The following is a 12,463-nucleotide window of genomic DNA, read 5'->3' on the forward strand; positions in this document are numbered from 1 at the left end:
TGAACCAGAAAGGCAGAAACCCACCACTGGTGCTGTTGTCTGTATTCCCCAGCTGTGGTGTGAACCTGAGTAAGACCCAGGTGAGCCCTCAGTGCAGGCACGTACCACTGGCAGCACACCATACTTGCCTCTGAGAGAATGCTCACTCCAGCCCCAAATCCCCTTTGGAACTGCTTCTGAAAAAAATTAAAAACACCCAGGCTTGCTTTCCAGAGGTTGAAAATGTAGCAGATTTTCATAGTGGGATAACAGAACAGTTGCTGTCATGAAAAACATTTCACCATCTACCTTAAGTTTTCTCTTCTTAAATACATACAGAGAAACAACTAATTTTCCACTAACCTATTTAGAATTTTTTTTTGGTTTTTTGTTACAAGAGCAAGTACATGTGTAGGAAATTTTAGTCCACAGAAGCTATTTTAAGGTGGTTAGTTTTAGTGCCACTTGCATTCTGCCTTGTTAGGCAAACTTAACACATCATTTCAGTTTTTCATCTACAGGTATTCCCTTGTTCTCCAACCAATCTGCTGTGTTATAGCAAAAGCAACATTATTATTGATTAATCCAGTAAAAGGCACAGAATAAGGGGCAAGGACTGACCTGCAACATTAACTGAAGTACTTCACATACACATGTCTCCAAGTCTGATTTTAATTTCCTACTTGAATAGCTTTAGAGCAGTACTGGTTTTGTGGTGAAACAGTACTAAAATAAGTAAAATTTTGCAGGTTCTGATGGAAAAATAACAAATCCTACTACTTAAGAAAAAATCTCTTTTTTGTGAAATCAGGGCATCAAAGTTACCATGTGAGTTCTAAGTGCAGCCTTTCCTTTCTTGTAAAGAATGTTTTTCTTTCAAAACATTGCACAAGATACCCCCAAACAGTGAAGTTTTACCGACTGTCTCCAGTGAAGCCATTTATGCATTTAAGCATTCAACAATTAAGCAGCTTCAAGTACCAGTATACAAAAGATCCCTTGCACACCCCTTTTTAAATAGAGACTTGCTTACACTTAGTTTCTGCAAGAAGTGACCTGCATCTTACATACAATTCCATAGTTGAGCACTTACTCACCTCCACCTGTAACAATTTTGCAAGTGGGGTCACTTACTTGGTCACTCCCGAAGTGTGGAAGCTTATACAATCATCTTCATTCTGAAAGAGGAAAGCAGGGAAGACACTGCTCTCAATGACATTGCCTTCAGCATGCCTTCTCCCAGTCAAGGTCTAGCTCAGGTGACTTTCTCCTCTGGAGTCGCAAGGGTCAGTCTGGGCCCCGCACGGGCATGGACAATCCATCTCTTCTGACAACGCAGACTTACTTAAAAATGAGTCACATTGTAGGAAAAGAGTACTAGCAGGCTCTCATATGACTTGACATTTTCATGAAAAAGATACATGAAATTGGTCCAAGAAGCTGTTCTCTTCTGCATTTGCCACCATTCTCTGCTAGTAAGAGCATCAAGGGCGTCTCCATACACCCTCAGCTTCAGATGAAAAACACACCAATTTTAACGTAAAACCAAATTCATGATCTTTTAATACAACTTGAATTATTCTCTTGCAAACTGTGACAGCATGCTTTACACCTTTAATTACAGAAAAAAAAAATTACTTTTAAATTCCGAGATTATTTTATTCTCCATTTCTCCATTCATCTCATTTTGTGTATTTCAGTTAAATTCCACACAGAGGGGTACAGGTGATTTAAGTCTGTTTAAATCAACTCAAATCAAAGTTGGATATAAAATTTGAAAAGTTCATTTTAAGTTTTAACTACACATTTGAAGTAAACTTCTGTCTTTTTTTCTTAATTCCAGTCGCTCTGTATTCTTCTCTTTGCTTCAAATATTCTGTTTTGCATTCTTCATAGAATAATGGATCAGAATAGCTACAAGACAAAGACATAATACCATTTTTCATCTTGGACTACGGAATAGATGTGTGAATAACTCTCATAACTGATCTTCCTTTCACATCCAAAGAAAATTTGCCTGCCTTCAATAATAAAATACCTTTTGTATAACATACATAAGGATTAAAGTTATCTTTCATTGTAAACTCTAAATACTGAGTTTGTCTGCATGATATTGCTCTCTCTTGAGGCACAGGCCTTTCCAAGCCTCTACAGTGAAAGCATGAAGAGGGAAAGGTAGAAAAAGCGAAAGACATTTGGTATTTCAGTTCAGCTGTGTTGTTACTGTGTGCAGTTAGCTTCCTCAGCATGGGAAGCTGCTGGAGTACACTTACATTTATGCACACAAGCGACCATGGGGAACAGACTCAAGTGTATGTCTTGAACAGTAAACATGTAGGTCCATGATCATTAAATTCAATCCATTTTTCTCATAATTTTGATTTTAATTATAATTATTCAAGTACTACACTTTTTTTTTTTTTAGTAGTGTATATTTTGTTTGGGTGGTGGTGTTTTGTTTTGTTTTTTACAAAGGCAAAATTTGATGCATGGAGGTACAGACAAATAAAACTGAGTAACTCCAGCAAATTCTCACTGCAGTCAGGCCTGAACTCTTGCCTGGCTGCACATTTTTTTTCATCAGTTCCCAAATACCTGAGAATAATTGTCACTAGTTTAAAGGCGTTGAATCTTAATCTCTGGTTTAACAGGCAAAAAACCAAACCATCCCCCTTCTCTACCCAGTTAAACACAAAAATTCCCCAACCCTTATCCTGGGAAACTGAAGAATTTAACACTTCAGCCTGATGGCACTGGGGATAAATTAGGACTTCCAAAGGAGACGTTTCAATCCAACACAGCGTCAGGTTGACCTCTCTAATATCTAACAATGTCCCACTGCTGCTGCTATTGCTGTTCACAACAGCAGGACACTTTCAGGACAAAGACTAAATCTTAAAAAAACAGTTCAAGAAACAAAATCAAAACCAACTCACCCTGTCTCACTAGCAGGGTATGATGGCACTTCTACTGCTCGCTCCCATCCCCACATATGTAATTCAACATAGTTAATATAGAGCTATACGTTGTCTGGGCTAAAACCATTTAAATCAAGAACAGAATCTTCATTGCCATAGGACAGCGTTATTAAGGAAATAAAATTTGTCAGCTAGGGCCCCGACCAGCACATTTTTTTCTAAAGCAAGGATATAATTTTAAGAAAATACATCAATGTCACTAACCTTGCAAAACCCTTCTGAGAAGATTTAAGAGTTCTACTCATTTTTTAGATCAGTATAGGGCACACAACAAAAAAACCCAAAAACTCATGAGGGACTTACTAGCCAACCAGACAGTCTTTCAGTGCTGTGTTCTCTTGCCGACACTTCACCACCATAAGAAGACCAGTTTCTTGACAGCATTTAGTAAATGCTGGGAAAAAAAGAAAAAATTATTACAGTTAACTAAATTACATTTAAAAAAATGACAATTGGTAAAAAAATCTTCCTATGTGTATGCTATTGCATATAACAAAACTTCATAGACCAGGTCTGATTTATTATTAATGTAACCAGAGTTGGCCTAGAGTCTCATACCATTTGTGAGGTCTTTGTCACTTGTTTAACAGCAAGATTTGAATTGGGATTCTCCCTTCATGTCATATAACACATACCACTGTTGCTAATACCAACAAATTTCTGAAGTTATTCTCGCAGCAAATCCATGATTCTTATGCCTGCTTTTCATACTCACTACCACAGCAAAACAAAAGGAAGCACGAAAAATTATTCAAGCCAGGGTTGTTGGCGTTTCCTCTACAATGAAAGCTTTTGAAGTTACTGAAGCACATTTGCATCTACAAATTAAGAGGGCAGTGACATTGACAGCAACTACAGTCTCAAAGAAATGCCATTGGCAATCACCTCCTTCCCTTGGGATTGGAGATAAGCAACTGTGAGGTCAGGTTCTCTTCTGGAGTTCCCAAAAATCTCTCCTCCTGGGAGTGCAAGGAGAAAGCCAGCCGTTTATCAGCTGGGAGTGCCAGGTTGTACTCCATGGCACTGCAGTGGTCCAAGGAGGACTGCTACCTTCTCTGTATCTTCTCAGCATTGTGTAGTGGCCTGTAGCTGTTCTTTAATCCGGAGTTTTTTCAAAGTCCAAATGGCTAGTAAAGAGCATTGCCCACAAAAATACTGATTGTCATCTACCTTTCTGGGATCATTATCTCTGGCATTTAAGAATAAGGGAATATAGAAGGGAGGAGAGACAATGGTCTGTCTCTTCCCAAGAGAAATGATCTTGTATCTGTTTGCTCAATGAAGTGAAAATGCCCGCTCAGTCTCAAGGGTCTTGAGACTTAAAAACAAGTCAGAGATACTGAAACAGAAGTAGCTTTGGGGGCTGGAGGGGAATAAAAGGCATCGTTAAGGATATGTTTTTATCTGGGAGTAACTGAAATTATATCTCATTGTTACCAGCACCCAGTAAAGATGTTTCACTAAATAATAAAACTAGGTAAGAATTACCTGTTATTCCTATCAGGAGATTTCAAACTATTTTGTTATAAGGGGTCTAAGTTAGTAATCATCTGTGTTCAACAGGTGAAAAAAGAGAGACAGATAAAGCTAATTGTCTGAGATTAACCAGTAGCCAGGTCAAGAACAAGGTCAGAGCTACTGTGTCCCCTCCCAGAGTTCTATCCACTTCTTTTCCTGGAAGTGATTTAATATCCAACAAATTCAGGGCATACAAAAATTGTTATATTCTTGAACATCTTTAGCAAAACATCTAACCCAGTAACATCAAAATTTAATGACACTACATCATACAAAGGGTAAATTCTCAGCATCTATACTCAATGTGTATGTACATTGAGTATATTCACATAGTCGGTATATGCACATTGAGTATCATATGTATATATAATGTTCAACGCGTTGCTCTTACTCTGTTTTGTCCAAAACCTCGCACTTCACTTACACTAGAACCTTCCACTTTTTGTACACAACGATCAGATACATAGTATTTACAGAAATAGCAATTTTTGTATCACTTCCATTCTTTACGCTTACTGTATAGGTATACCTTCTGCAGTCATGCTGGGCATCAAAAAGGCACCTCGAGCACATGCAAGTTATTGACCATGTGAAAATATGGGCACGACTGTTAAACATACGAACTGCAGTGTACTTCTGTACCTGTCCTTGTACGTTTTCAAGACATTTAGCTGACATTTCAGATTTGCCTAACTGATGATCCTGTACTTATATAACTTCCATTACATCAAAACTTACATCAACAAGAAAACAAAGATTTGCGCCTATAAAAGCAGCAGTCCTGTCCTTTGCTCACAGTGGATGGGCGCTGAAATGGGCATTAAGCAGTCGCAGACCTCACTGGAACAAAACCCACCTTCTAGTATCCTGGACACTACTTAGCAAGACTTAAAGGAGAAAGTGATCCAACAGCTGCAAGCAGCCCCTAGGTGAGGCTAATCTGCTTGCCCCTGGCTATATTAATTAGGATTTTGATAAAATAACTTATACAAAAATTAGCATTTGCTGAAAGTGTTCATGACAGCCTTAAGTGTCCTTACACTGCCAAACTTACATACATCTTTGCAAAACTTTGCAAAGAATTGATGTGTTATCTACATCAAACATATTGATGAACACTGAAAAAGTGCTTCAACACAGCACTTAACATTGTTACACTGGTAACATCACCATACGCCACTTGAAAATGTACCAAATGAAAGTACGCAAAAAAAGGGTTTAAATTAACCAGTTATTACTAGTTGGGAAGACACTGTAACCTGTGCTCAAAGGTATCTATTAACAACCATACTCAGTCTAAGATCTTGTTTTGTATGTGTTTTAGTTTAGACCTAAAACCATTCAAGTACACAAGCACAACTTTGCGGATACTCCTGAATAGCTGAAGTCTACGCAGCAGTGTAAGCTCAGAACAATATAGTAAGTGTGTTATTAGATTATCAAAACGTTGCTTCAGCTTTTAAAGGTGAATCTGATGTTTCTTCTCTTGTTTCCTGAACTGTTTACATTGAATGTCCCTACATCAACATCTGCAAAAAAATCACATTTCTAAAAACATCCTTTGTTTTTCTAGGAAAAACTTAAGAAGCCTTTGAAAGCTTATGGTTTGTCTAGTGACCAGTTTGATTTCTACTCTCTACAGGCACCTCCTTAAGTGCTGTGCAGGTTTTTTTGTAGCAATCATTCCTTCTGGAAGCTGTGAAGTAAAAAAACCACTGAAGACAACAGGAGGTCCCTCTCACTTGTTAGCTCACCACTCTTGATTGGTTCAAGGTGTGATGTCCCAGTGAACTGTTGTGGTTTAACCCCAGCCAGCAACTAGGCACCACACAGCCACTCACTCACTCCCCCACAGTGGGACGGGAGAGAGAATCAGAAGAGTAAAAGTGAGAAAACTCAGGGGTTGAGATAAAGACAGTTTAAAGCAGAAGCCGCGCACACAAGCAGAGCAAAGCAAGGAATTCATTCACCACTTCCCATAGGCAGGCAGGTGTTCAGCCATCTCCAAGAAGGGCTCCATCACGCTTTAACGGTTTCTTGGGAAGACAGACGCCATCACTCCCAATGTCCTCCCACCCCTTCCTTCTTCTTTGCCCCAGCTTTATATACTGAGCATGACGTCGTATGGTATAGGATATCCCTTTGTCCAGCCTGGGTCAGCTGTCCTGACTGTGTCCCCTCCCAGCTTCCCATGCACCCCCAGCCTTCTTGCTAGCAGACCACCATCAAAAGCCAGACAGTCCTTGACTGCTTAGCAACAACTCAAAACATCAGCATGTTATCAACATTTTCCCATCCCCAATCCAAAACACAGCCTCACACTAGCTTCTATGAAGAAAATTAACTCTATCCCGGCTGAAACCAGGGATTGTTCAAAGAACATCAACAAAATCTGAACTGCAATTGCAAGCATTCCCTGGCTTCAGAAGGTCCCGCTTGCGGTACATGGCCAGGCACTGTTGCAAAGCGATAAAACTGCTTCCAGCTATCTAGCTTTAATGTTGCTGATGCTTAACTACAGAGGGGGAGAAAGGAGCAGGTTAAAGCATATTAGGCACCCTCATATGAGCACAAAAAACTTGATTATCCCTCTCTCCTCTTACTTTCAGCACTTTAAAATCCTTTGACAGTCACGTAAGGACTGTGGTACAAGATAGGTTTAGTTATAAACGTTTACCAGAAACCCTACAGAAGTGTGGAGAACGTTGTTTTATTTTTAATAAAAAGTAAAATATCTGTCTTGCTCACAACTCTTTCATGAAACAAAACATCTCAAAGTTGAGCAGCACAAAGGGTGTTAGAACTACTGGTTTGGAGAATAATCTCACAAATAGTGCACAATAGTTCCAGATATAATCTTAAACCAAGAATTAATCTCCATCTCCGTAATCTTGATAACCACCACTCATTCCTCACTTAAGCAGTAGACCAAAGCTTCAGGATGCATAGCAAGATACCACAAAAGGAGCAGATACACAGGATCTGATTACAAACCCATTTTAGTTTAACGCTTTAGCAGCTACAAGCGATAATCAGAATGCTAGGGAACCCACTCTCACATTCAAACAAACCTGCTTCTTGATACTGCACACGATACAAAGAACAATTGCTCTTCAGAGCAAATTGATCTTTTAGAAATCCTGCACATCATCCAATCTTTATGACTTTACCAAACAGCTTTCCATGACTTTATGACTTTCAGAAAGGTTTTCCTTCTCCTTGCCAGCAGCAAGCTACCAAAATAGAACCACAGGCAGCAGTGAAACTAGATGCAAATTTGGGTGTCTGCAAATTCAGTGCAGATTGTAACGAAACAGAAAGAAATGTTTCAAACAATAAAAGTTATCCCCAATAATGACAAATACAAGCTAAATAAAATGAGGAACAGAGCTCAATACAAGTGAAAATGCCTTGTTAGACAGAGGAGGAAAAAGCTTGCTCTCTACAAAATGAACCTTGATGAGGCTTTGCCAGGACAGCTACATATGTCCGTCACTGAATGCCCTATGCACAGATAAGGACAGATCCAGTACTGCGTCAAAGAGCTGCAGGTGACCACCAGTTACCACGGAGACTGGCTATGGACCCCTCTTTCACCTGCAGCAGTTACAGTTCATGACATCGTATCTGACATAGGTTAGCCCCACGGGCTCTTCTGTGTGCCACAGGCTGTGTCTAAGGGGATGCACACTGAGCAAAGAACTCTTCTCAAGGATAAAGCTCAGAAATAGTTCACTGAACAGTTCATCACTGATTCGAGGCCAGATTTCATCTTCTTCTTCTCTCTCACACAGAAAGCTTTGCAATTCTGTTGTAAGGCAAATCCAAAATTAGTTTTGGGCACAGGTCTGAGAATGTTAAGTCTCATCATTTCTTGGCCATTACAGCCACATAGAGAGATTTTAACTGCTTAAAGCAAGTTTGCAATTTAGTATCTTCTCTAACTCAACCAAGTATGTAAAGCCAAACAGTATCTTTGCCAAGACAAAGGTCAGTTCAACAGAACAGCAGCTGAACAACCGTATTTGAATACAGAGCAAATCAGTTTTGCTAGTTCTCACCTGCCACCTATGGCATGCTAGCCTACAGTGGTGACCTGCCTACGGGGGGAAGACCACTTAGCTCCTATGATTTTCAGAGATGGACATGAGGGCTTTGTGGCCGAGGTCAGTCCTTCCACGGACTGACTCTTCAGCAGACAGCATCTCAGGTCCTGAGCAGCTTGGGGAAGCTGCTGAGTTTGGACCCCGGCACCTCCAGATCTCCAACTGCCCAGGATCCAAGAACAGTATTTCACTGGGTCTCCCCATCTCAACTAACTTACTTGAGAAAGCAGGACACGGAGAACAAGGGGAAAAACAGCTGCTTTTGTAGATCCTGGCACATGTAAGGTCACAGAAGAAAGAGCTTTTAAAAGCCTTCCAAAATTATTTCTAAAGCTGTCTGGATATGTATGTGTTTTTTAATTAAAAAATTCTGAGTCTTTGTATAATTCTGTTCAGATACAGAACTATACAAATAATGTTGGAGGTATCAAGAATTATTTTTAATATCTGGCTATTATTTAGTATCTTTGATGGCTGATTAAGAACTGCTTTAAGTTACAGAGCACTCTTTTATTAAGGCTTCTTTGATAATGAGCTAGACAGTTGACACAGTAAAGAACATTATATACAAAGACCTTTACAGTCCACATAAACCTTTGCTGGAAAACAGTCAGCATCTAAGAAGAATGTTTTTCTTTAGTATTTTTAATAGCTTTTTCCCCAAACTCTGTTTTATAACTTTACTACAAGATAATATGGGAAGCAGATGGAAACCGAAGTAAAACTGGGTAACAGTTCAATTCTCTCAGAATAAAGACCGGATAAATGATTTCCCTATCTATCCATGCAGTCAGAGACGCATGTGGAATAATCAGCACATTAAAGTGTTGATTTTCAAACTTTAAGAGATCAGATACATTACCAGAAAGTCAGTTACAACAAAGTTGGTGGCAGTCCACCAACAGATGTCCTAGTACATACACTTCCTAATTTAAAAAAAAAAAAGAAAATAAAAAGCCAGGGTACTGCCCATTTTCATCTTAGAACATATTCATACGTTCAAGAAATATTTGCTCCTATAAAATGAAAACAAAAAGTTGTAAGATTTTTACTCAAAGGGACAAACCAGCATCTGGAATAACACAGAGCCACAGCTCTGCTGCATAAAGATAATTTCCTTCCACAGCATTAAACCAGACAAGGTTAAATTTAACATTCTTAATGCCCATGTCTGCAGACCTACAAACAGTGGACAACAAAAACAAGGCACCATATTTAAGATGCAATTGCTCTTCATGTAGCTGACAACACCCCTCCACCTCCAAGTAGAGGTAGGCTGGTCTCTTCACTGTGCTGCACTCGAAATGGCAAAATCTGCGTGTTGGACTGCAAAAGTTTCAGTTACATATATGTAAAGGAAAGACTTTATGGAAAAAACTGTTAACACCCTGCCTCAAGCATTAAAAATAATCAGAAAGGGGTTTTTTTTGTGTGATTTAATAAAGGGGAACAACCAGCAAGCAGATTATATTTGTAGGGAATTTTTTGAAGTAATTTTTTTTAGAATAATGAATACTTAAAAATATTAGATACATAATTATTTCTTTCTGCAAACATGGAATTTTTTCCATGTGCAAAGCAAGAGAAGAACAAGAAGTGTTTGGGACTTACCTCCAGACAACCAGCTGCATGGAAACTATTGCTGTAACAATGCCAAGGGATCATTATCATTATTTTCAGTGTGTGAACTGTATGTAGTATGAAGGCTATTTCTGAAAGTTCATTCTTTGCAGATTCAGATTATAACAATAACTGGCACTTTCCTATCGACTCATAGGAGTTGCACACTGCAGTGTTGTGCAATTCATTTAATATTAGAACTGCAGTTTTATAAATCATGATTATCTATCTATTTTGCAGATGTTCTTGTACACAAAACAAATTAAATATTCCCCATTATCAAGATAAATTGATCCTCTCAGGTCTGGCTCCAGTTTATTTAAAGACTTTACAATTTTACTACTTAAAAGAAAGTCCTACAGAGGTGTTATCTCACCATTTATATTTTCTCAACACTTATGATACTGCTATCACACTCTTAAAATAAAAAAAGCTTGTATCATGATCCAGACCAGAATTATGTTCTATTCCTGGGGTAGGGTTTTTTCTTTACACAAAAAAGGAAACAGGTTTCGCCAATGTTTGGGTCATTCCTTGAGCTCTACCACTGGGTGGAGAAGATGCCCAAGTAACAATGGGGATTTGGGGGGGCAATGGTGGAAGGAAGAGGAAACAGTTCCCTCTAAAATGTAAACAAAAACAATATTTTAAAATCTATGTTTGTAAAATGTGTACAGGAACATTAAAATTATACAAAACATTATCAGCAACATTTTATGGCAAAGTTGTTATGCTTTTAATTTTATATTAAATTGTGATTTATTACCTTGTTACTTTGAAGATTACTCAGTATGCACAGAACCAATTACTGGTGCATTTAATGAGCCAGAGGAAGGAGTAGGATGAACATGAAAAGATTGTTTTACATTGTAGAGTATGAGCTATTTGATATTTCTAACACAGTACAAAAGAAAGCTTCTCTGTAGATTGATCATGGTTCAGTTAACATCACTGAATATCTAATACCTCCAACTCAATTAATTCTCACCTGATTAAGATCAGTCTGATATTCAAACTAAATCATCTCTCCAGTCAAGTAGAAATCAATATTTCTGATTTTACTTTTAAATTACAATAACAAATAAAATACATGCATCATCAATATGCCAGGAGTAGCTTTCCTATTCTAGTCTACTATGGCATGCATAACAGCTGATTAAAGAATTATTCTAATTTGAGCAACAATATATATAAGACAGATTAATTTGAACAGAAGGAGATAGCATGAAATAATTAAATGCATCTTATATAGGGCAAAGAGAAAATTGACATAAAATAACCTTGATTCTTTCAGGTGAACCTCTGTTATCAGATCAAATACTTAGTTCTCCACAAATATTCACTTTCTATAACATAAAAATAATCATATACTTTCCAATTTCCTACCCATCACCACCCCCCCAAAAAGCTACTCCATTTCAGCTTTTGTAGGTCCAACATACTGCTGGGGGCATCTGTCCTGGGGCAGATGATCAGTATGTAGCAGCACACAACACAGGACTCTGGAGGAGAGATGATTCCAGGAATCCAGGAATTTTAGGGAAGGGACATTCACCATGTTAAAGATGTCTCCTCCTGCCCAATCATTCCCAGGGTGCTCTTAGCACGGAAAACCAGCTTTGTATACAATGCAAACAGAGGATTCTCCAGTAGACTATAGCATCTCTTGCACTCTAGTATGAAATGCTGAAAAGTCACTCGTCTGGTGATTGAGAGGTGAACATACAGCAAGAGAGAATTGTCAGGAAGGCAGATAGCACAACTGCGATCTGCAGAGGAAGAGTATTTCCCAAAAAACTAGAAACTGTTTCTCTTAACACATTGCCTTGGGGTAAAGCATACATGTTATCAATATCCTAGAAACAAATCTGAAGACTGCTTTAGGGGACAGTTACAATTAGAGATGAGAAAATAACATACTGAATCAGACAAAAGGCCCATTTGTCCTGCATACCATCTTTCTCAGAAGCCAGTAATAGCTGCTTCAGAAAAACGTGCCAAAGTCTACATTATGGAAAAATGTTTTCTCAAGTGAAGTTTCTTCCTAACCCCTATTAAATGTAAGCTTGACTTATACCTTGAAGCATGGAGTTCTCACTTGCCTTTCAAAACCCTTACAATCACCTGCACAGTGGGTCTAAACTAAGAGAAGAGGAGGAAGAAAGAGGAAGAAACCACCCCAATACCAGAAAAGGCATATGCTACCCTGAATTCCTTGAACATCTATTCGCCCTGGCTTGTTAAGTCCTGCTGAAGTTCCAA

At 38.6% G+C, this 12,463-nt stretch overlaps 1 protein-coding gene across 1 annotated transcript in view; it reads right to left on the minus strand.

The window, feature by feature from the left end:
• Positions 1–1,778: 1,778 nt before the first annotated feature.
• CMC1 (C-x(9)-C motif containing 1) overlaps positions 1,779–12,463 on the minus strand; it is a gene marked incomplete at its 5' end in the record, with an annotated part of 32,836 nt that continues 22,151 nt past the window's right edge. Inside the window, 2 exons of the mRNA XM_010290758.1 lie at positions 1,779–1,893; positions 3,261–3,351. Coding sequence (XP_010289060.1) covers positions 1,779–1,893; positions 3,261–3,351 — 206 coding nt within the window. The remainder of the gene's footprint in view (positions 1,894–3,260; positions 3,352–12,463) is intronic.

This window comes from Phaethon lepturus, unplaced genomic scaffold (genome assembly GCF_000687285.1).
Source record: "Phaethon lepturus isolate BGI_N335 unplaced genomic scaffold, ASM68728v1 scaffold7967, whole genome shotgun sequence".
Taxonomy (NCBI): domain Eukaryota; kingdom Metazoa; phylum Chordata; class Aves; order Phaethontiformes; family Phaethontidae; genus Phaethon; species Phaethon lepturus.